This window comes from Panicum virgatum, chromosome 5N, assembly GCF_016808335.1.
Source record: "Panicum virgatum strain AP13 chromosome 5N, P.virgatum_v5, whole genome shotgun sequence".
In the NCBI taxonomy this organism is placed as follows: Eukaryota; Viridiplantae; Streptophyta; class Magnoliopsida; order Poales; family Poaceae; genus Panicum; species Panicum virgatum.
In genome coordinates this window covers 13831294-13850055 of record NC_053149.1, presented here as the reverse complement: position 1 = coordinate 13850055, position 18762 = coordinate 13831294, and the positions used below count along the sequence as shown (strand labels likewise).

Here is an 18762-nt window from a genome sequence, read left to right as displayed (position 1 = left end):
CACATGTCTCTAACACAAGTAATCCGTCAGAGAAATAAAATCCAGTTTCTTCACGCATAGTGGTTCTTCCAAAATCCAGCCATCTTAAGCCTTAACTACAAAGCAGATTACACCCTTGCATTTGCATAGACAATCATATTTCAAAATTAGCATCATGCAAAAAAATGCAGTACAGGTTCTTAACCTTTGAACTCAAATCAGATATACAAGTACAAAGTACCAACATACAGGTTACCAAGCTCTATAGCTCATCAGAAAACAAGTCTGCATGAAAACGAGTCCCCTTCGGGTAGCCAACATACAAAGTACCAACATACAGGTAGCCTGCTTTTCACATCAGAAAACGAGTCTGCATGAAACAATATCCAAGTTCCCAAGCTTTTCACATCAAGTCTGCAAGAAGCTTTTTCTTGTTCTTTGTCTTCTTTGCAACGATGACACATTTACTCCTTGTGTTCTTCGCCGGACTGTCCTTGGAGCTGCTTGCCACCTCTATAACTTTCTTCCTTTTCTTCACCCTAAACAAGAAAACAATAAATTTAGGGAAAACAGAAACTAGTCTCAAATAAAGTCCAATAAAGTAACCAATTGTTACCTAGACTGCTCAACTAGGGGCTCTTGTGTAACAATGTTAGTGCATGCCACCTCCCTGCCTTTCTTCCTTTTATTCTTCCTATACAAGACAACAAACAAGATTGTTACCTGTACCAACAATTTAGGGAAAACACAAATTTTTTACCTAGACTGCTCCTGTATATCAATGGAGGTGCTTCCCACCTCTCTTACTTTCTTATTTTTCTTCTCCCTACAAAATAAATATTGTAATTTGACAAAAATAGGGAAAAAGTAAATATTGTAATTTGACAAAAATAAGGAAAAACAGACATTTACCTAGCCACACATGTAACACTAGAGGGCACAGTTTGGGGCTCCGCTTCACGTTCAGCTGGGGGCTCCGCTTCACGTTCAGCTGGGGGTTCTTGTGCATTTTCTGCCCCCCAATGATCATCTTCTCCAAAGGATGCATCAACAGCATTTTTGCAAGTTCTTGCAATATGTCCTGAACCTCCACATCTCTTGCATCTACGCTTCCTTGGACCAAGTCCACTCCTCCCCTCAGCACTTGACCTTATTCTAGTCTTCTTTGGCCTTCCTGGTGCTCTTCCCTGAAGTGGAGCGTGTAGAACGAAACCTGGATTGACGACCTCCCATTGTTGTTTTCCCTTCATGGAAGGCACATTTTCAGCATATGTGGCATTAAACTTGGCAACTGAGTAATACTCATGCACGTACTGATCAATTTCTGCAGCTGGACCACGAAGAGAAGTAATGAAAAATAAGGCATGGATGCAGGGTAGCCCAGTAATCTGCCATTGCCTGCAACTACATGTCCTCTTTTCTAAGTCCACGGGATACCTCCATTCTCTGTTCTCCTTGTCAATTGCTGTCACCTCAGCCTCATAAGGCTTTCGCTTAATCAGTGTCATTTTCAAAGATCTGGTTTTAGCATGCAAGGGCTTCATCACAGCTGGAATGATTTTGTGACCAACAAATTTTTCAGCTGCAATTTTTTGACGCAAGGAAAACTTGGCCATCAGCATTTGCCTGATCTTATCCAACATATCCACCAAATTTAACCCCTTGACTTTCATAATCCATGCATTGAACGACTCTGCAAGGTTATTGTTGACATAGTCAACCTTGCAGATTTCATTGAATTTGCTTCTAGCCCAAATCTTGGGGTGATCCTTCTCTAGGAAGTCCTTCACTTCTTGCTTTGTGAACATTTGCCTTAGGTGGTACATATGCTTCTTTGAGCTATATGTCAAAGATGATGGCCATAGGTTGTCATCATACAGTTTTCCTTTAAACAGTTTCCCAAAATTAGCAACAAGGTGCCGCATACATTCTCTATGCTCCACTCCAAGGAACACCTGATCAACTGCAATTTCCAGGCCTTTGCAAGCATCTGTGTGTATGACCAACCCATTTGGAAACCCTATCATATGCCGCAAGTTCTGGAGAAACCATTTCCAACTCTCAGTTGGTTCTGCCTCCAACACTCCATAAGCTACCGGAAATAGCCAGTTATGTGCATCAATAGCAGTAGCAGCGACTAACTGACCTCTAAACCTCCCATTCAAAGCGGTTGCGTCCACTGCCAAGTACGGCCTACAACCGTCAAGAAATCCCTTCCAGCATGCCTTGAAGCAAACAAACACCCTCCTAAAGCACTCCTTTTTCATAGTCTTTCCTTTCACCTTGTATTGCACCGTGTGCCTATCTATTTCTACAACACTTGCTGGACATGCCTTCTCTACCTCTGCTTTGAATGTGTACACCAACTTGAAACTATCCTTCCACGGATCATTAATTCGGTCAAGAGCCATTTCCTTACCATAGAACACCCTCATGTAAGGCACCTGAATACCATATGTCTCATAGATTTTCCTTACCAATGCAGCTGTACCAATGCAAGGGTTCTCCCTAACCCAATTCAGCATTACATCGGCGCACCATCTGCTCTTAGCTACCTTAACTGAGGCTTTTCTCTCAGCACTTGGACATGTATGAGGAAACGGGTTCACTTTAACCTGAATAATTGTGCTATTCCTCATAGGGGAGGCATGCATCCTCCATCTACACCTATTGTATGCACAATGCATTGTCAATCTACCTGGCTCACTCTTGTCAATCACAAAATCAAATTCACCCCGAATACAATAAGTAGCAAGTGCAATCCTACAATCATCCATTGATGGGAATGTGCTGCCTTCATCTAGAGATGGATTATCTTTGTCATAATGAATCACTGGTAGGTCTTCATCACCTACAAGCTCACCCAAACCCATTTCATTGTTCTCCTCCTTCTCTTCATCATCAATTTCTTGAAATTGAGCAATTAATTCATCACAACCTTCTATGTTGGTCCTATCAACTAGATCTGCATAAAGCCTCTCATCATTGTCACAAGAAACAAACTGATCAGGTAAGCTTTCTTCTACTATAACATCCTGCACAGTACAACCAGAAGCTTGAGACCTCACATGCTCACTTGTAGTACTGCTAGGCTGACTTTTATTGCAAGAAGCTTGGGATTGCACTGATGTATTGGCAGTGATAGGATGGTTAGGATTACATTGTGCTCTTGTTCTGATAACAACTTCATTCTGCAAAATTATTGACCTATCCTCCATATTCTTCACAAACATAAGAGTTAACTCTGCATCGGAACTAACTTGGACAAACTTATTCTCAACCTTGTCATAGTATTGGATTTCTACGTCATCATCACTACCCCAAGCATACTCATCACAAAAAGCCTTGCATAATTGCTCAAATGTCCAATAGCTATATCCAACAATTTTAAAATCAAAGCCACCAAGATAATACTTTTTACCATTCTGTCCAAATCTGCTTGTTTCCCTTCTGACATTCAGCTCAAACGAATCCATCCTATGTAATTCCTACAAAAATTACAAACTATTTGAATGTAGCAAGATGCATGGCAGCAAGAGCATGATAAAAATGATGCATGACAGCAAGCACAAGGAATCACCTGCTTCGGACAACTGGAACGGGGGGGACCAATATCGGTAGACGGCTGGATTGAGGACCGCACAGACTAGGGAACGTCACAAGCTCAAAGCTGGCGTCGGCGCTTGCTGGACGCGTGGTGGTTGCCGGCGGCACGAGGTTGATGCGGGCACGGCCGCGGCCGCTGGGAGACGAAGACGGCGACAGAGAGGTAGCGGTGACGGCTTCCTCTATGGGCTCCTCCTTGCTCTCGGCCACAGCCTTCTTGGCCGTCGGTTGGGAGGAGGTTCTCGACCTGGCGTCAAAGCTCTCACAGCTTAGGATCACGATGGCGTCTCCTAGGGCAGCCTCGTCGCCGTTATGGCTCCGGACCAACCCGCTTTCGATGCAGGCGCGAGGTCGATGCAGGCGGCTGGGAGGCGAGGCGAGGCGTGGGAGGCGATGCAGGTGGCGCGAGGTACATGCGGGCGAAGCGGGAGGAGGTGAGGGGCGGGCGCAGGGGACGGCTGCGGCGGCAGGGAGGTGTCGAGCGGAGGCGAGCGGCGAGATTCGATCTGAGCGGAGGCGAGCTTGACCGGCAGGGCCAGCTTAGCGGAGGCGTGGAAGACCCCATAGATGGGACCCACATGTAAGCGGCTAGCAGCAGTGGACCCACCGGTCAGTCACGGGACAGAGGGACGGAATCGCTCCGTAAGGGCAGAGGCTAGGTTCCGTGCTCGCCAAAGGGGTAAAACTGAGGAACGTGGGAATCTATGGGTAAAACTGAGCTCCCTGTCTCAACTGAGGGCACGGTTGTAAAAAAACCCTTAATTATTTCTAGATCCGCCACGGGTGGGAGGGGAGACCGGAGTGTGCCCTCCGTGAGGTTGATTTTCTTTTTTTATTATTTCGGATCTAATGAAAAATAACAAAACAATGAAAATAAATAAAAATAAAAATAGCACGGCACCACCAGCCCGCTCCTGTGTCTCCCGACGTCGTCGTCTCGTTGGCCACCCCATGAGGCCGCCCCCGCGACATGCCTCGTAGGCTCGTAGCCCCGGCGTCAGCAGAAGAAGAAGCAGCCGCCGTCGCGCCGTACTCCGCGCCGCCCGCCTCCCGCGCCCTGGCACCGCGGGAACCGCGGTCGCCGTGTTCACCGAGGACGGCCACCTCGTCGGCGAGATCTCCCCGGCCCTCCTCGCGGCGTGCGACGAGACGGCTGTTGCAGCTCCCGCAGAGGCAGAGGTGCTCGCGCGGCGCGAGCACCACCGTCGCCGGCCGCCCGGCCTGACCCGGTAGGACCGGCACCGGAGGCTCGTGCCGTGCAAGCCTGTCGACGGCGACGCGATGGGGACGGGGTCACGGGGGCCTCCGCCGCGGACGCGGACGCGCGCTTCAGCCGGTAACGGAGGCTCTCGCTCTCGCAGGTCAGCAGTGCCACCTGCGCCCTCGCCCTGTCGAGGTCGCCGGCGAGTCCCCGCAGGAGCTGGACGCCGAGGCCGCACGCGTCGCAGCGCTCCTGTCCCGGCCCCGCCGCCGCCGCCGGGCCGGCAAGCTGCAGCGTAGGGATCAGGGCCACCGGAGGCCACCGCGGCGCGCACGTCTGGTCCCCGGCCTGGGCCCGCACGCCGGCGCCCGCCCGGAGATTGTGGCGGCGCTCGACCATGGGGTAGCCCGGCGCCGCGATAGGCCCGCCAGCCGGTCCGACGCGCGCGGCGGCGCGCGCGACGGGGTCACTTTGTTCGCCACCGGCGGCGGCGCCTAAGCCTGCTGCGGCCCTCCTCGCGGCGTGCGACGAGACGGCGGCCGCGACCGTCGCCATGCTGTCGTTGTTCTCCTCCTTCTCCGCCTCCTCGTCCTCCGACGAGGAGACCGGCCGGGCGCAGCCGAGGCGCCCGTCGTCGGGAAGCTACCGGCGCCAGTCTGCCGAGGAGCCTGTGGTGTGCCGCTCCGCGAGCTCGTTGGTGGCCGTGATGGTTCAGGTGCTCGCCCACCGGGTGAGCTACGTGTGGGTGCTCGACGAGGACGATGACTGCCGCCGTCTCACCGGGATAGCCATGTTCGCGGACGACGAGGAGGACGACGACGCTGTGCTGGGCGCGGCGGCGGATAGTGCTGGAGGCCGTGCGGGGGCGGCGGCCCTGGCTGGCGAGGGAGGGGCCGGAGCTGGGCGGCGGTGGCGCCGGAGCTGGAGGCTGGGAGGGGATGGGTTAGATGGGATGAGGGGTATGATGGCCAATTCACTAGGCATGTCCCACCTGTCTGGGCTCCTCAACTATTATTTTCAAACAAAACGTGAATGGAAGGGCATACGGATAAAATAAAAAAAATGTAAGAGCACATAGGTGCGATCAAATTTTTTAGAGATAGATCGACACCAACTTTCGTAAGGATATAGGAAAAAGACTCCATCTATAGCGCAAAGACCACTGCAGTGTTCGGCCTTCGGCCTGGGAGTGCAGCGATTTGATCACGTTCGCGATGAGCAGATGCCTTTGGCGGCGGCGGCGGCGTATGTGAATGATCTGGAGAAGACCGAGGCATGTTTAGATCCAAAACGCAAAATATAATTTTTTTATAAATTGTTTGCATAGTGTACTAAATGTAGTCGAAAAATAAATCGCATTACATAAATGGATTGTAAATCGCGAGACGAATCTAATGAGCCTAATTAGGATGTGATTAGATACTAAATTGATATAGTAATGCTATAGTAAACATGCTCTAATGATGGATTAATTAGACTCATTAGATTCGTCTCGTAGTTTACAGATGAGATCGGTAATTAGTTTTGTGATTAGTCTACATTTAATAATTCAAATATTCAAAATTTCCTTTAAAAATACAAAATACAAAATGAACTAAACAATCCGGAGCCGAGCAGTGATTTGCAAGTTGCAAGTCTTGCTTTTCTGTGAGCCGAGCTTGCAAGTCTAAGGCCTGTTTGGAACCAAACTTTTTTCAGAAGTTCCTATTACATCAAAAAGAATCTTACTATTTTATAGTATTAAATAAAATCTGTTTATAAATGTTTTTTGACAGCTGAGTGTTTTTTCGCGAGACGAATCTAATGAGCCTAATTAATTCATAATTTGGTACAATAATGCTACAGTAACCATTCGCTAATCATAGATTAAGATACCTCATTAGATTCGTCTCGTAGTTTAGCCCCAGAATTCTACAGTCAGTTTTATAATTAACATTTATTTAATACTTCTAAATACTAAAAAGTTTCAGAGACTTAAAAAAAATCCCTGAACCAAACAACCCCTAACCCTGGAAGCGAGTATCGTGAGCCGAGCGGAGCCTGCGTGGGAGCCAATAACAGCCGCTGCCGTCCGATTCTCTCCGTATACACGCGGCAATAGGCGGGTCCTCACGGATGTAGTTTTGGGGCCGTCCCCATGGAATTTTTTTCCAAAAAAATTGGGTCTTCTCCTCCTGCCGAACTGGTCGGTCTCTGTCAAAGTGAACCCAAGAGCTTCGGGCCCTGTTTATCTCACCCCATAAATCCCGTAAACACAAAAAAATATCATATCGAATATTTCGACACATGCATGGAGTACTAAATAAAATCTATTTACAATTTTTTTTTCATAGATGGGCTGTAAATCGCGAGACGAATCTAATGAGCCTACTTAATTCATGATTTGCAACAGTGATGCTACAATACCATCTGCTAATTATTAATTAATCATGGATTAATTAGCATCATTAGATTCGTCTCGCGATTTACAACTCATTTGTGTAAAAAGTTTTTATAAATAAATTTTACTTAGTATTTCAAATTAGTAAGATTCCATCGCAAATTTTTTTTGTGTTTCATCTAAACACACCCTCAACTCCAATTGGCACATGAGCGAAGAGTGGCGAGGCATTGAGCCCATTTTCTGAAACTATTCAGAGGGTGTTTAGTTGCCGCAAAGGAACCCAAAAAGTGCTACAGTAGTTTGTCACATCGAATTTCTTTTCCATGCATAGAGCATTAAATGTAGTTAAACAAAATAACTAATTGCATAGTTTAGTTCGAAATTGCGAGAAGAATTTTATGAGTCTAGTTAATTCATGGCGAGACAATATTTACCAAATACAAACAAAAGTGCTACAGTAGCCCAATCCAAAAAAATTTCACCAACTAAACACCCCCTCACTCAATTTGCAAAAAAAAAATGCGTTCTTAAAAGGGCCACACATTTTTGTTTAAAAGATCGACTACGCCTCGCATACACACTACTCGTATGTGGACTCTTGGCATGCGCCATGTGTCCCCTCGTTTATTTGAGATGGAAGAATGATTGCTTGTGGAGCCGTTGGGTTCCTTTGTTTCACTCGGCATCTGCCAAGACTGCCAGTCCCTTGGGCGCATGGTCAAAGGCTGCTCCGCGCGTACGCTACCTGTACAACCGCATCCCCTCGTTGTACTACTGTGCTAGGCTGTAGAGCAGCGCAGCGCAGCAGATGATCGCCACAGACGCACAGCCACGAACGCACGGCAAAGCCGAAGCCACAGTAAGCCGTTGCCATTTTACCTTTTCTCTGCTGCATCGCTCCAAATTCACCCCAAGCCGCTGGGCACGAAGACCAGTCAATTCACCCCAAGCCGGAGCACGAGCACAAGCAGACCCACTCGTCTCGGCGTCTCCTCGCCCAAGCGGGGCGCGCCGGCGCGCCCATGGCATCGTCGTCCTCGACATCGGCAGCGCGGCCGCCGACCCCCTCTTGGGTCATCCTGGCCGTCATCCCCCAGGTTTCCGGTCCCGCCGACCTCTCGCTCGCGCTCGCCACTGCGAGTAGGGATGAAAATGGTCGGGAAAACCCCTAAACCATTCCCGCAACTATATTTTTTGATCGGGGACGGGATCGGGAACGGTAATGTCGGACGGAAAAATAAAATCGGTATTACGGGATATCGGGAACAGAAGAGTTCGATCGGGAACATGACGATTACGATCGGGAATCAGAAACTCAAGACGGAAATATACATGTAAGCACTTGAAATATTAAGCTTGAGAAGATAATTCCAACTATGCATAAGTTACACACAAATAAGAGACATAACCAAGCATTCAAGCATGTGATGTGAAGCAACGCACAGTCACACGGCAACAAAATTCAAATATCCATTATCCAACGGAAAGCAGACACACTAGTACCCAACGCCCAACACTCCCAAGTCCATACAGATAAGATCACGATTCACAAGCATAGCAATTGCCAAAGCCTCCAGCAGCTTTGATAAAAAAAAATTGCCTCCAGCAGCAGTCAACAAGTCGTTCTACAGTTTAAGCATAAAAAATTAGGACTAGGACCGGGGGTGAGCGGGCTTGGCCGCTTGGGCGATGGCTGACTGCAGGCCTGGGTGCTACGGCGGCCAGCTGTAGGCTTGGGGGCAGCGGCGGCCTTGGGGCTGGGGGTGGGGGTGGCGGCCTGGACGCCGCACCGCCTGGAGGGCGACGACGGCCTGGACGCCCCACCGCCTGGGGCGCCGGCTGAGAGATGCAGCGGCCTGGGGCTGAGGGTGATCGGGTGGGGACGGTGGCGGCCTGGTCGCCCCACCGGCCAACGCCTGGGGGGCGGCGGTGCCGGAGAAAGGCGAGAGTGAAAGGAGAGGCTAGCTAGCTAGGGTTCGCAAGAGGCTGGAGTTTAGGCGGGGTGGGAGCCCGGGCGGGGGGCAGGCAGACAGCAGTGGGCTACTGGGCCGAACAAGCAAACGTGGGCTGAATAGGAGGTTTGCTAGTGAAAATTCGGGAATCAACTGCGGGAACATTCCCGGATAAATACGGGAACCGCGAAAACGGTTGGGAAAACATCCCAATCGTTTCCTTTCCCGCAACCGCCGGATTTTCCCGGAATTTTTCCCGTTTCCTATTTTTCCTGCTAATACGATATCTGATCAGTTAAAACGGTATACGGTGACGGTCGGGACGGGATTTTCCCGTTCCCGCTTTCATCCCTAACTGCGAGTGCCCCCGCGCGTGACGGCCCTCACCATGCACCCGCGCGTCTCCCCCGCAATGATGAATCTGCGGGTGACCGTAAACTCACCAACTCACGGTCGATGACTGACCCATTTGATGGACCACACTCGCTCTCTCTCCGCTGATCCGCTGAGCTCTCTCTCCTCTCCCCGCTCTCTTCCTTTTTTCTCCTGGATCTCGGAGCTCCCCATGGCGACTGCACCTCTCCTATCCCCTTCCCCTTCCCCCGTCCCCTTCCTTACCCTTCCTCTCCTCCATGGCCGGCCGTCCTCCCCATCCCTTTCCTCTGCCTCCCCCTTCCTCTCTCTCCCTCCCTTCCTCTGCTCCATGGCCGGCCGTCCTCCTCCCCCTCCCTTTTTTCTCTGCTCCATGGCTGGCGGCGGGGGAGGAGAGGCGGGGCCCCTCTGCTCCGTGGCCGGCAGCGGGGGAGGGGAGGCGCGGCGGGGCTCTCTCTGCTCCATGGCCGGCGGCGGGGGAGGAGAGGCGGGGCGGGGCCCCTCTGCTTCGTGGCCGGCGGCGGGGGAGGGGAGGCGCGGCGGGCCTCTCTCTGCTCCATGGCCGGTGGCGGGGGAGGGGAGGCGCGGCGGTCCGGCGGCAAGGAGGGGAGGGGTGGCGTGGGTGGCGTGGCGGCGGCAGGGACGGGAGGCGCGGCGTGGAGACGGCGGGGTGGGGAGGAGGCGCCGCCGCCGCACTAGATCCAGTTTTTTTAAAAAAAAAATTCAACAATATTTTTTTGAATTCCTTTGATTTTTTCGGATGAATATTTTTTCAATGATACAAAAAAATTTCTTGAATTTTTTCTGCTCTCCAATTTTTTTTTCTTGAAATTTTTTTCCGCTCTCCTTTTTTTGCTTGAAATTTTTTTTGGTCTCCAAAATTTCTCTTAAAAAAAATTCCAAAATCGGAAAACGACAAAAAATACTAAAAATAAAAAAAAACGGTCGGTCAACCGTAAATTAGGAGACCCGCGTCTCCCCCGACCCTACCACCCCGGACTGCTACCCCAGCGTCCTCGCCACAGACCGCTCCGGCCTCCTCCTCCTCACCGCAACCCAGGGGCGCGTCGCTGACGGCCCGCTCAGGTTCGAGTCTCCCGACCGTAGCCTCATCTTGCACCGGGAGTTCATCGAGGGGTACTTCATCTGCGACACGCGCGCCGCCACCGCCTTCCGCCTCCCCGACCCAGACCCTGCGGGGCCCACCATGCACCCGGGCAACGTCGGCCTCATCGCCAGCCCTGCCGGCGACGGCTACATGGTCGCCGAGCTCCAACCAATACTCTGGAGCGACCGCGCCACCCTCCTCTGCTTCTGCTCGGGCACCGCCGCCTGGGCCGAGAAGAGGCTCCACTACCCTCTGTCGGGCCGGCCGCGGGTCAGCTCGGGCGTTTTCTCCAACGACGGGGAGCTCTGGGTCGACATCACCTGGGGCATCCTCAACTGCAACCCCTTCGCCGACGAACCGGTGCTGCCCTTTTTCCCGCTTCCGGCGGGCAAGGAACTGTCTTTCCAGCCAGACGGGGCAGACGAGCTAGAAATGTGCCGTTGCGTGAAGGTCAGCGCCGGCAAGCTGCGGTTCGTGGAGATGACTGCCGGACACAACCCCCGCCGCCCTCCGAGGTTCACCATGTGGACGCTCTCGCAGAACAATCCAGTGGACCCGTGGACGACGGAGTACACGGTCGGCGTGGACACCATCTGGGCGGCCGAGAGCTACACGGCGGCCGCTGCCCTCCCTCGCGGCCAACGAACCCCGACATGGTCTACTTCTTTCTGGACGCGCACATCTTCGGCGTCGACATGCGGGCGACCAGGGTTGTGGAGTGCGACGTCCACGGGGTGGTGCAGCCGCCCAGCGAGCTTCTCTCCTCGGGCTTCGTCCCTGAAAATACATATGATGATCAGGTCAGCTGATGGCATTACGAACTTCTGGCTTACGCCTGGGTGCTGCTGCTTTCAGTAATCATTTTGTTTTTTTAAAGCAAAGCAATCAATTCGAGTGTAACTCTTGACTATGAGACGGTGCTGCTACATACTGCTTCGCAGCAACTGCGCATTAGTTTCAGAAGCAGGTTGCTCAGCAATCCGATCCATGAATGATCCTTTTGGAAGAGCTTGATGTGGGAAAAATATGTTCTTGGGGGCAATCAGTATGCTTTTTGAGTCTTATATGTGCTCTGGAATTTCATCAGGATGCATGTCATGTTATATATGGTGTCTATGAAATCTGAATTTGCTACTTTCTCTTGCTCGCGAACAGTTATAGTATGTCCGGTCGGAATCATTTGAAATCTCTCGGTACGATGCGAGTCATGTTTGAGTGCTGTGGTGTTAGTCTCAAATCAAACATCGAACCTTATGCATGACTTGTTGTGTATACAGTATACTCCAAAACTTGTAAGATCAGTGAGATAATGATGCTAAGCCTAAAGGGATCTGTCCAACCATTGGCGCGCTCGTCTCGTCTGTCGTCTCTCTGTGGCACGCATCTTGCATTGGTGTGTTCCTGCAAGGCTGCAAGCGCGGCAACTCAGGCTAGGCTCCGTGCTTGGCTCGTTGGTCGCAGGCGGGGAAGCAGCACCCGGCGGACAGCCACCAGACGGCCGTTGTGCTTGCTGCGTCCGTCCAAGTCCGACTGCCTGGGCCAAGCAGCATCCCCACGCGCGCACTGACGAGGTCATCCCGCGGCCGGTTTGTGTCGGGTCGGCCTTTGAAGAGCTCGTTGGTCTTCTCGGCCCTGCTCGAGGCAAGAATTCCCCCATGGGCACTGGCCCCTGGGCCGGCCGGCCGCATCGAACGGAAAAACAAACAGAACTCGGCCTGCGTCTCCACCTACTTCCTGCTGCAGTGCTGCTGCTGCTTCTTTTTTTAAGAAAACTTCCTGCTTCTTTTAAAGACTACTACTTGCGGCATGTATCAACAAGAAAGTAAGAAGAGAAGTTTTACATGCGCAACACGCACAGAAATCCTGGCTGAACAGACCGTTCGCTGTTCGGCCGAGGTTACTCGCCAAGTTCTCTATACCGAACACTCTTTGATCTCCCCTGCTTCTTCTCGTTCAACTAGTGATTTGACTTTGTTACGGTCATCAGCAGTAGAACTTCGTTTTCGTTCACCTTGAGTGAGACTCTGAATCCTTGTTTGGGGGGGGGGGGGGGCATATTGGATCGGAACTACTTTGCACTGCAGCAAGCGTCGCACGCTGGCCAGTGCACACCACTGCCCCATATGTAGGAAGAATTGACAATGCCGAGGCCAACTGCGACTCGCAACACAACGTCAGCAACATAGCAGACTTAGTCCCTAAACAAGATAACCATGAAGCATGAAAACAGGGCAAACACTGCCGCAACAACACATATACCACCCCACGAACAATATACTGCTTATTATTCCTCCAACTGAAAGAAAAAAAAAAGGTGCCAAACAAATCAATCCTCACCATTGAATTCAAAAAAGAAGGAGAGACATTATTATCCCCACCAGATGAATTAATACTGCGTGATCTACATTACCACACACCACATGACACACCTACAGGAGGCATAACAGCAGTCTCGCCGAGGCCACGGTCGAGGCAATCATCGCTGGCTGGGCTCGACAGTGCGCACGTTGGCGCTGCTCATTCCTTCGAGCCTGTCCTTCATTATATCTACAAAGTGACCAACCATTTCATGGAACTGCTTCAAACCAGAGAGCGGTAAGATTATCGATGAACGATCAGCTCCAGCCACCTATTTTATAAGTACAAGCAGTAAGAGCCATTCATTAGTCAGGTAAGGGGGCAGAACTGTCACAGGGTTATGTAATGAGCAACAACATGATACCTCAGAAATCCTCAAATAGTGGCCCCTGTTGTTGCTACCCAAGTCAAAGAAGAACCTCTTCTGATCTGCCCTAATCACCTTAGACATTCCCATGCCGCTAATTTCTTCCTGAGGAGGCAGATCAACCAAGCGTTCAACATCTACCTCAGGCCCAGACGCAGACTGACTACCATGTCCAGCTATAAATCCGGCACCCACATCATCAGAAAGGCCAGGAAGGCGTTCTGGTGGTTCCATGTGTTGCTGGCCAATCCAAAGTCAGAAGAACACAACAATGGCGTTATTAGAGGCTAGATAGACTTCATAAATATGCCACAAACTGTTCGCTTCATTAGCAGTACCTGATTTGGATGATTTGGTAGGACATACAGTCGAGAAGCCTCGTTATTTATTTCCAATAGCACATTCCTGAATGCTTCCCAACCTTCTTCACCAGAGCTGCCAGCCGGAACAATTATTGTACTACGATTTCTGTTGACAGAGGCCTCTGAAACCTAAATTCGAAATGTCATTTCATCAACAGGTAAATATTGTAGTTATGTCACACATATTTGCACTACACAATTACTTTAGAAGCATGTGGGAATATAATAGATCAAAAGTGCCATTACTTGCAAACACGAAACAAACATAAACAGTATTGTGCTCCAACTATCTGAAAGATCATAATCTTGTATCTTTTATATCCATGTGGTCCGTTTTGCAACAGCACAAATGCCAGAAAGTTGTATACAGTTTCAGGAATGCACCAAAAGTGTGCAATAGCTGAATAGCACTGATGATTGAGGTGGTTCAAGATCACTACATATATTATCCAAGAACATTAAGAAAAAGAAGTTTTTCTGACAGTACTGTAGACAAAATAAGCCTGCTCAAAACCGTTTATATTCCTCACGAAAAAACATTCAAGACAGTAAGAAAAGCTTAAGAAATTAAACAAACAATGTGATTATGTTAGGCAACAGAAAACCTGCCAGCAATAAAGTAGCATACAATATTTTATTAGATAACACCTGTCACAATCTGAAGCCGCTATCTGAAGATGAAAGACTTTTTATGCTAAGAACATGCATTGAGCAATGTCTTGAGATTTATAAGCCATACAAGTTTCAGATGGAGATTTAAGATGCATACTCTTGTACTAGTCCATACTGTTTATGTGCACAATCTATTTGCTCTCTACTACAAATTTACCCTTTTATGTTGTTTTCAGGTTTTACTGTCAATATGAAACTATGAACAGATAGCTTCAGTTTCAGAAATACACTGTTCCAATTCACCATCATAACTAAGATACAACCATTCAATGTTCTAATTCAAAATTTTAGATAAGCATCAAGAAAATAAGCTGCAAAGGTTCTGAAGACAAGTAACCTGTAAAAAAAAATCATTTCCTGATCTATCGATATGGGATATTGGCATATTGCCACACACCCCAACAGTACACACATTTACCAATCAAACTTCCACTTTTTACTTTTTCTTTGGAAACACAGGCTCAAATCAACAAAGGAGAAATCTGAAAAGCAATTCATCATTCCATAAGGCGATTGTTTTTATAAAACAATATAATATCATTGATCATAAACGAGTTCCATAGTAAATAAAAAGATAGCCAAATCAATATAACAGTGGCACCTAAGCAAATAGAATTTTCCACATAGCTCGAAGGCAACTGTCAAGTAGTCAATGGGTATCTTCAGTGAATAGTCAAATGGCATAATTGCAAAACATTTTGTGATTCAAGACCTATCGAATGTACTAATCATTGGTGAACCTATAGCACCACATCAACAGCTTCTACTCCCTCTGGAGAGAAATACTTGGAGTTTTCTTACTATTCACGGTCTTCGATGTGACTTCGACAGCTGTTTTCTATTTAATTTTTATGAGCCTATGGAAGTAATTTTCACGATAGATCCACATATGAAAGCTAAATATTTTAACAGTTCTTGACATAAAAGCTTCAAAAGTGTGACCAGATCTTGTCCATAACATCAAGTATTTTAGTATCTGTGACCAGAGGGGAGTATACCATTAAAGGCCAACATGAGATGGTACTTTGCTCAGTGACATCAGATTCTAAAATAACTGGCAGTAGTAAGCAGTACAAGTGAAATTGCCTGAATAGGAGAAACCAAAACCTATGAAGGGCACAGCACCAAAGAGGAAAGTCCCATCTTGATCATCCATCTTTGGGGCTGTGGCCCTATAGGACCTTTTCAAAGCTTGAAGTAACCCACAAACACATCCTTTCAGGACTACACATTGACTTCAAGCCTTGCTAAAAAAAGACTGACCGTGCAGCTGACAAGTTGGTCTATACTACACATATCAATGACAGAACTTAGTAGACTCATCCATTATTAATTAGCATACCCATGTAAAGCCTCAAAGTTGGATACCCTTTTGAGGCGTACGAAAAGCTGAAGATCAAATGACTAGAAAAACAATTATAGAACTTTTTCACTTGCTAATCCTGTTCTAGTATGACAAATTATCCCGTTCCAGCTATATAGTTTGACTCCTAAATAATAAAGTTCCCAATTTGGCAATTTCAAGGCACCAAACACACAAAAAGGTCACAGAGTTTGACATTGCACACGTAATCAAACAGAGAACATTACGTCACCTTGAGGAATCGGCCTCTCTTGTTCTCCCCGATATCGAAATAGAACACCTGCACCGCGCAACGAACAAAATTTAGAGTACGACAAAATTGGCAGCAACGTCAACGGAATCAGCGGCAAAACCGGGCGAATCGCGGAGGGAGCGGGGCCAATACCTTGGTTTGCAGCCGCAGCTCCTTGCTGAAGGCGTCGCGCTCGTCGGTGCGGATGTAGTAGTCGAAGAGGTCGAGGAACCAGGCGACGCCGTCGACGGGGACGATGATGGTGGAGCGCGTGGCCGAGGTCTTCTCGGAGATCTTGAGGTACCTCCCCCGCGGGTTCTCCTTCAGATCGAAGTAGAACAGCTTGTGCTCGAACTGCAGCGTCTTGCTGACGAGCTCGACGTCGCCGCCCCCGCCCACGCCGCCGCCGCCGGGGCCGACCCCGCCGCCCACCATGACACCTCCCCCGACTCCGCCGCCGCCGCCTCCGCCACCGCCGCCGTCCATGGCCGCCGCAAGGGTAGGGTTTTGGGGGAACGGAGGTCGCGATTAGGGTTTGGGTTTAAACGAAGGAAGAAGCTCGGGCGGAAGGAGGGGGATGTGAGGTTGGGAATTGGGATAGATCTCGAGGGCGGGTTTACCCCGGAAACGGTGGGCGACTCGGTTTCGTTTGCGTCGGACAGCTGACGTGTGGGCCATGGTTCCTGCGGAGCCCGCGGGTCAGTGGGCGGGGTGGGCTCTTGGTGGGCGGGACGGGTCGGGTCGCGGCGCCCGTGTGTGCGTGCTGTACCTGCGGGGATGCTGACCTGACCGCGCGCCCGTGGCGTGCCGACCCGCGCTCACTGACGCGATTGGACTGGCCGGCTGGGCAAGGTTCCGGCACTTTTTGGCAGTGTTTGGTAAACCGTCAAATCAAAATTTCACAAACACTCGAACTTCTGCATGGAGTACTAAACTAGTCTATTTGAAAAACTTTTTCAGGGACGGATGTACTTTTTGAGATAAATCTAATGACGGTAATTAATTAATGATTTACTACAGTGATGCTACAGTAATTATCCTCTAATCAAGCGGTCAAAAGCCTCGTTAGATTTGTCTCGCGATTTACACGGGGTTGTGGAGATGGTTTTGTAATTAGACTTCATTTAATACTCTAAATTAGTGGTCAAATGACAAAAAAAAATTTGCGAAATTTTTTACCGCCTTAACAAACACGGCCTTTATTCCCCTTTTGGGTGGGTTCTCCCGTTTGGGCAGCGGAGGCTGTCTCGAGACCAGCTCGTGTGAAAGCCAGCATAGCTCTGTATGGAAACTTACTAGTCTCATCAATGAAACTCTAGTGGATAGGAACTCAAGGATAGTGGATAGGAACTCAAGGATGGTGGAAGGGGTGGTTTATCTCGTTGGTCGTTGCATGTGTACCCGTTGCATGTGTATGGTCCAATCTGTCTCTTGGAATGTAGGACTAGTGTGTGTGTTTTTGTTCGGTTGTCTATGTGAAATCTTAGGTCTAGTGGTGCCTCACTATAGAACTTTGATTTCTTTTCTCTTCCTTAGCATTAATGATGTTATTCATGTGTATTGAACAATGTGGTGTGCCATTTCAAAGTATGTTAAATATGGTAAAGGGTTATTGGAGTATAGTTATAGAAAACGGTAAACATCATTGTATACCATTTTTACTTTTTTTTGTTGTCTTGTGTAGTAAATTAAAGGCCATCTCTTTCTTGGTTAGTTTAAATAGTGTCATCTATTTATTGGCTACTTTAGTGGTTTAAATAGATACAGGCCATAAAAATATTACATTATGTAAACAGACATCATGCCTTAACGATATGGTTAGGGGAGTGTGAGAAACCAAACAAGCATAGTATAAATATAGGGATATTTATTTCTTGATAACTATCATAAAAACTCCCACAAGGCCACAAGGACCTTCCTTGCGAACAAATAAGTGCATATTCACTACAAGTGTTGTAAAGAATGAATCTATCACCGAGCAATAAAGGTAGGGATGGAAATGGTAAGAAAACAGGAAAATGAATATCCAAGATATCCGAATCCGTTTCCATGCGTAAACCGATCCGTTTTCATCCTTAGGTGTATGTGAGCCAACGAGACATTTCTCATATATATTATATTCAACACACCTTATTATCGTAGGCCAACCAATTTATCCTGAATTTCGATCGATGACCAATCTCAATTGATGGTGGCTAGATTGTTTAGGGAATTGAATGGAGGATTGGGTGTTCCAAAGCTGCCAGTTTAAGAAGACATCTAGGGAAATGCGGCGAACTATGTTGGTGAAGAATTGCTTGCATTTTCATGCATCCACTGAATAATAAAGACAACTACTTTATTTACCATTTCCTTGAACTTTGCTGACACATGCATAAAGATGGGATATATGAATGTATTTAGGGGCAATATCGTTGCCCACCACCCGCTTAAGTGATGCTCACTCTTGCAGCCTTCATCCTACTCCCTGGCCTCACCTTATGTGACTTGCCAAAATTTACACATCATGCAAATTGTGAAGATAGCGAACATCCCAACAAGCGAGCGCACGGCCACCTGCATCGAATTGCCAGCGGGAAATCCAAGTCGCAAGCTTCGAATTTCGGTTTAAAGGTCCAAGTTTTCATTCCAAGTTGAGTATTCGAGTTTGCAGCTTCAACGTATTAGAAGTTTATGAAGCCCAATTGGAGGTGCTATATATGTCCACTCAAAAAACTATAGTTATAGGTGAAAAAAAATTATGGTGGATTTAATAAACTAATTTGATGGATTTTCAATGAATTTGGTCAAAAGTAGAGAAGTTCGGA

The 18762-nt window shown here is 48.5% G+C and overlaps 3 protein-coding genes and 1 long non-coding RNA gene across 5 annotated transcripts; 1 reads left to right on the top strand and 3 right to left on the bottom strand.

The window, feature by feature from the left end:
• Nucleotides 1–197: 197 nt before the first annotated feature.
• LOC120672664 lies at nt 198–3027 on the bottom strand. Its single transcript, XM_039953190.1, has 5 exons — nt 892–3027; nt 740–805; nt 596–673; nt 387–518; nt 198–335 (listed from the first exon to the last, which is right to left on the bottom strand). Exons 1-5 carry the CDS (start codon nt 2850–2852, stop codon nt 332–334), a joined length of 2241 nt encoding a protein of 746 aa, XP_039809124.1. The 5' UTR covers nt 2853–3027; the 3' UTR covers nt 198–331.
• An 84-nt stretch (nt 3028–3111) lies between these two features.
• Nucleotides 3112–3597, bottom strand: LOC120672665. The gene is made up of 2 exons (XR_005674236.1): nt 3560–3597; nt 3112–3467 (listed from the first exon to the last, which is right to left on the bottom strand). It is a non-coding gene; the product is annotated as an uncharacterized LOC120672665 (long non-coding RNA).
• A 1742-nt stretch (nt 3598–5339) lies between these two features.
• On the top strand, nt 5340–11628 carry LOC120674578. The gene is made up of 2 exons (XM_039955741.1): nt 5340–5606; nt 10458–11628. The coding sequence occupies exons 1-2, from the start codon at nt 5340–5342 to the stop codon at nt 11457–11459; spliced, it is 1269 nt and encodes a 422-aa protein (XP_039811675.1). The 3' UTR covers nt 11460–11628.
• Nucleotides 11629–12815: 1187 nt separating this feature from the next.
• Nucleotides 12816–16538, bottom strand: LOC120672662 (transcription factor Pur-alpha 1-like). 2 transcript variants are annotated; one of them, XM_039953187.1, is made up of 5 exons: nt 16109–16538; nt 15956–16003; nt 13665–13817; nt 13324–13575; nt 12816–13230 (listed from the first exon to the last, which is right to left on the bottom strand). In XM_039953187.1, exons 1-5 carry the CDS (start codon nt 16439–16441, stop codon nt 13078–13080), a joined length of 939 nt encoding a protein of 312 aa, XP_039809121.1. In that variant the 5' UTR covers nt 16442–16538; the 3' UTR covers nt 12816–13077. The 2 variants fall into 2 exon arrangements, with proteins under 2 accessions (XP_039809121.1, XP_039809122.1); XM_039953188.1 differs by having other exon boundaries at nt 13324–13566; nt 16109–16536.
• Between the last annotated feature and the right edge of the window lie 2224 nt (nt 16539–18762).

What these genes read in the sequence shown, in the direction of transcription:
- LOC120672662 (XM_039953187.1), bottom strand. Translation starts at nt 16,441, where the DNA reads ATGGACGGCGGCGGTGGCGGAGGCGGCGGCGGCGGAGTCGGGGGAGGT. An exon ending in AGCTGCGGCTGCAAACCAAG is followed by an intron (nt 16,004 to 16,108) that starts GTATTGGCCCCG and finishes TGCGCGGTGCAG; the next exon opens with GTGTTCTATTTCGATATCGG. An exon ending in TACCAAATCATCCAAATCAG is followed by an intron (nt 13,576 to 13,664) that starts GTACTGCTAATG and finishes TTCTGACTTTGG; the next exon opens with ATTGGCCAGCAACACATGGA.
- LOC120674578 (XM_039955741.1), top strand. Translation starts at nt 5,340, where the DNA reads ATGCTGTCGTTGTTCTCCTCCTTCTCCGCCTCCTCGTCCTCCGACGAG. An exon ending in ACGACGAGGAGGACGACGAC is followed by an intron (nt 5,607 to 10,457) that starts GCTGTGCTGGGC and finishes ACCGTAAATTAG; the next exon opens with GAGACCCGCGTCTCCCCCGA.
- LOC120672664 (XM_039953190.1), bottom strand. Translation starts at nt 2,852, where the DNA reads ATGGGTTTGGGTGAGCTTGTAGGTGATGAAGACCTACCAGTGATTCAT. An exon ending in GATATACAGGAGCAGTCTAG is followed by an intron (nt 674 to 739) that starts GTAAAAAATTTG and finishes TGTCTTGTATAG; the next exon opens with GAAGAATAAAAGGAAGAAAG. An exon ending in CCCCTAGTTGAGCAGTCTAG is followed by an intron (nt 519 to 595) that starts GTAACAATTGGT and finishes TTTCTTGTTTAG; the next exon opens with GGTGAAGAAAAGGAAGAAAG.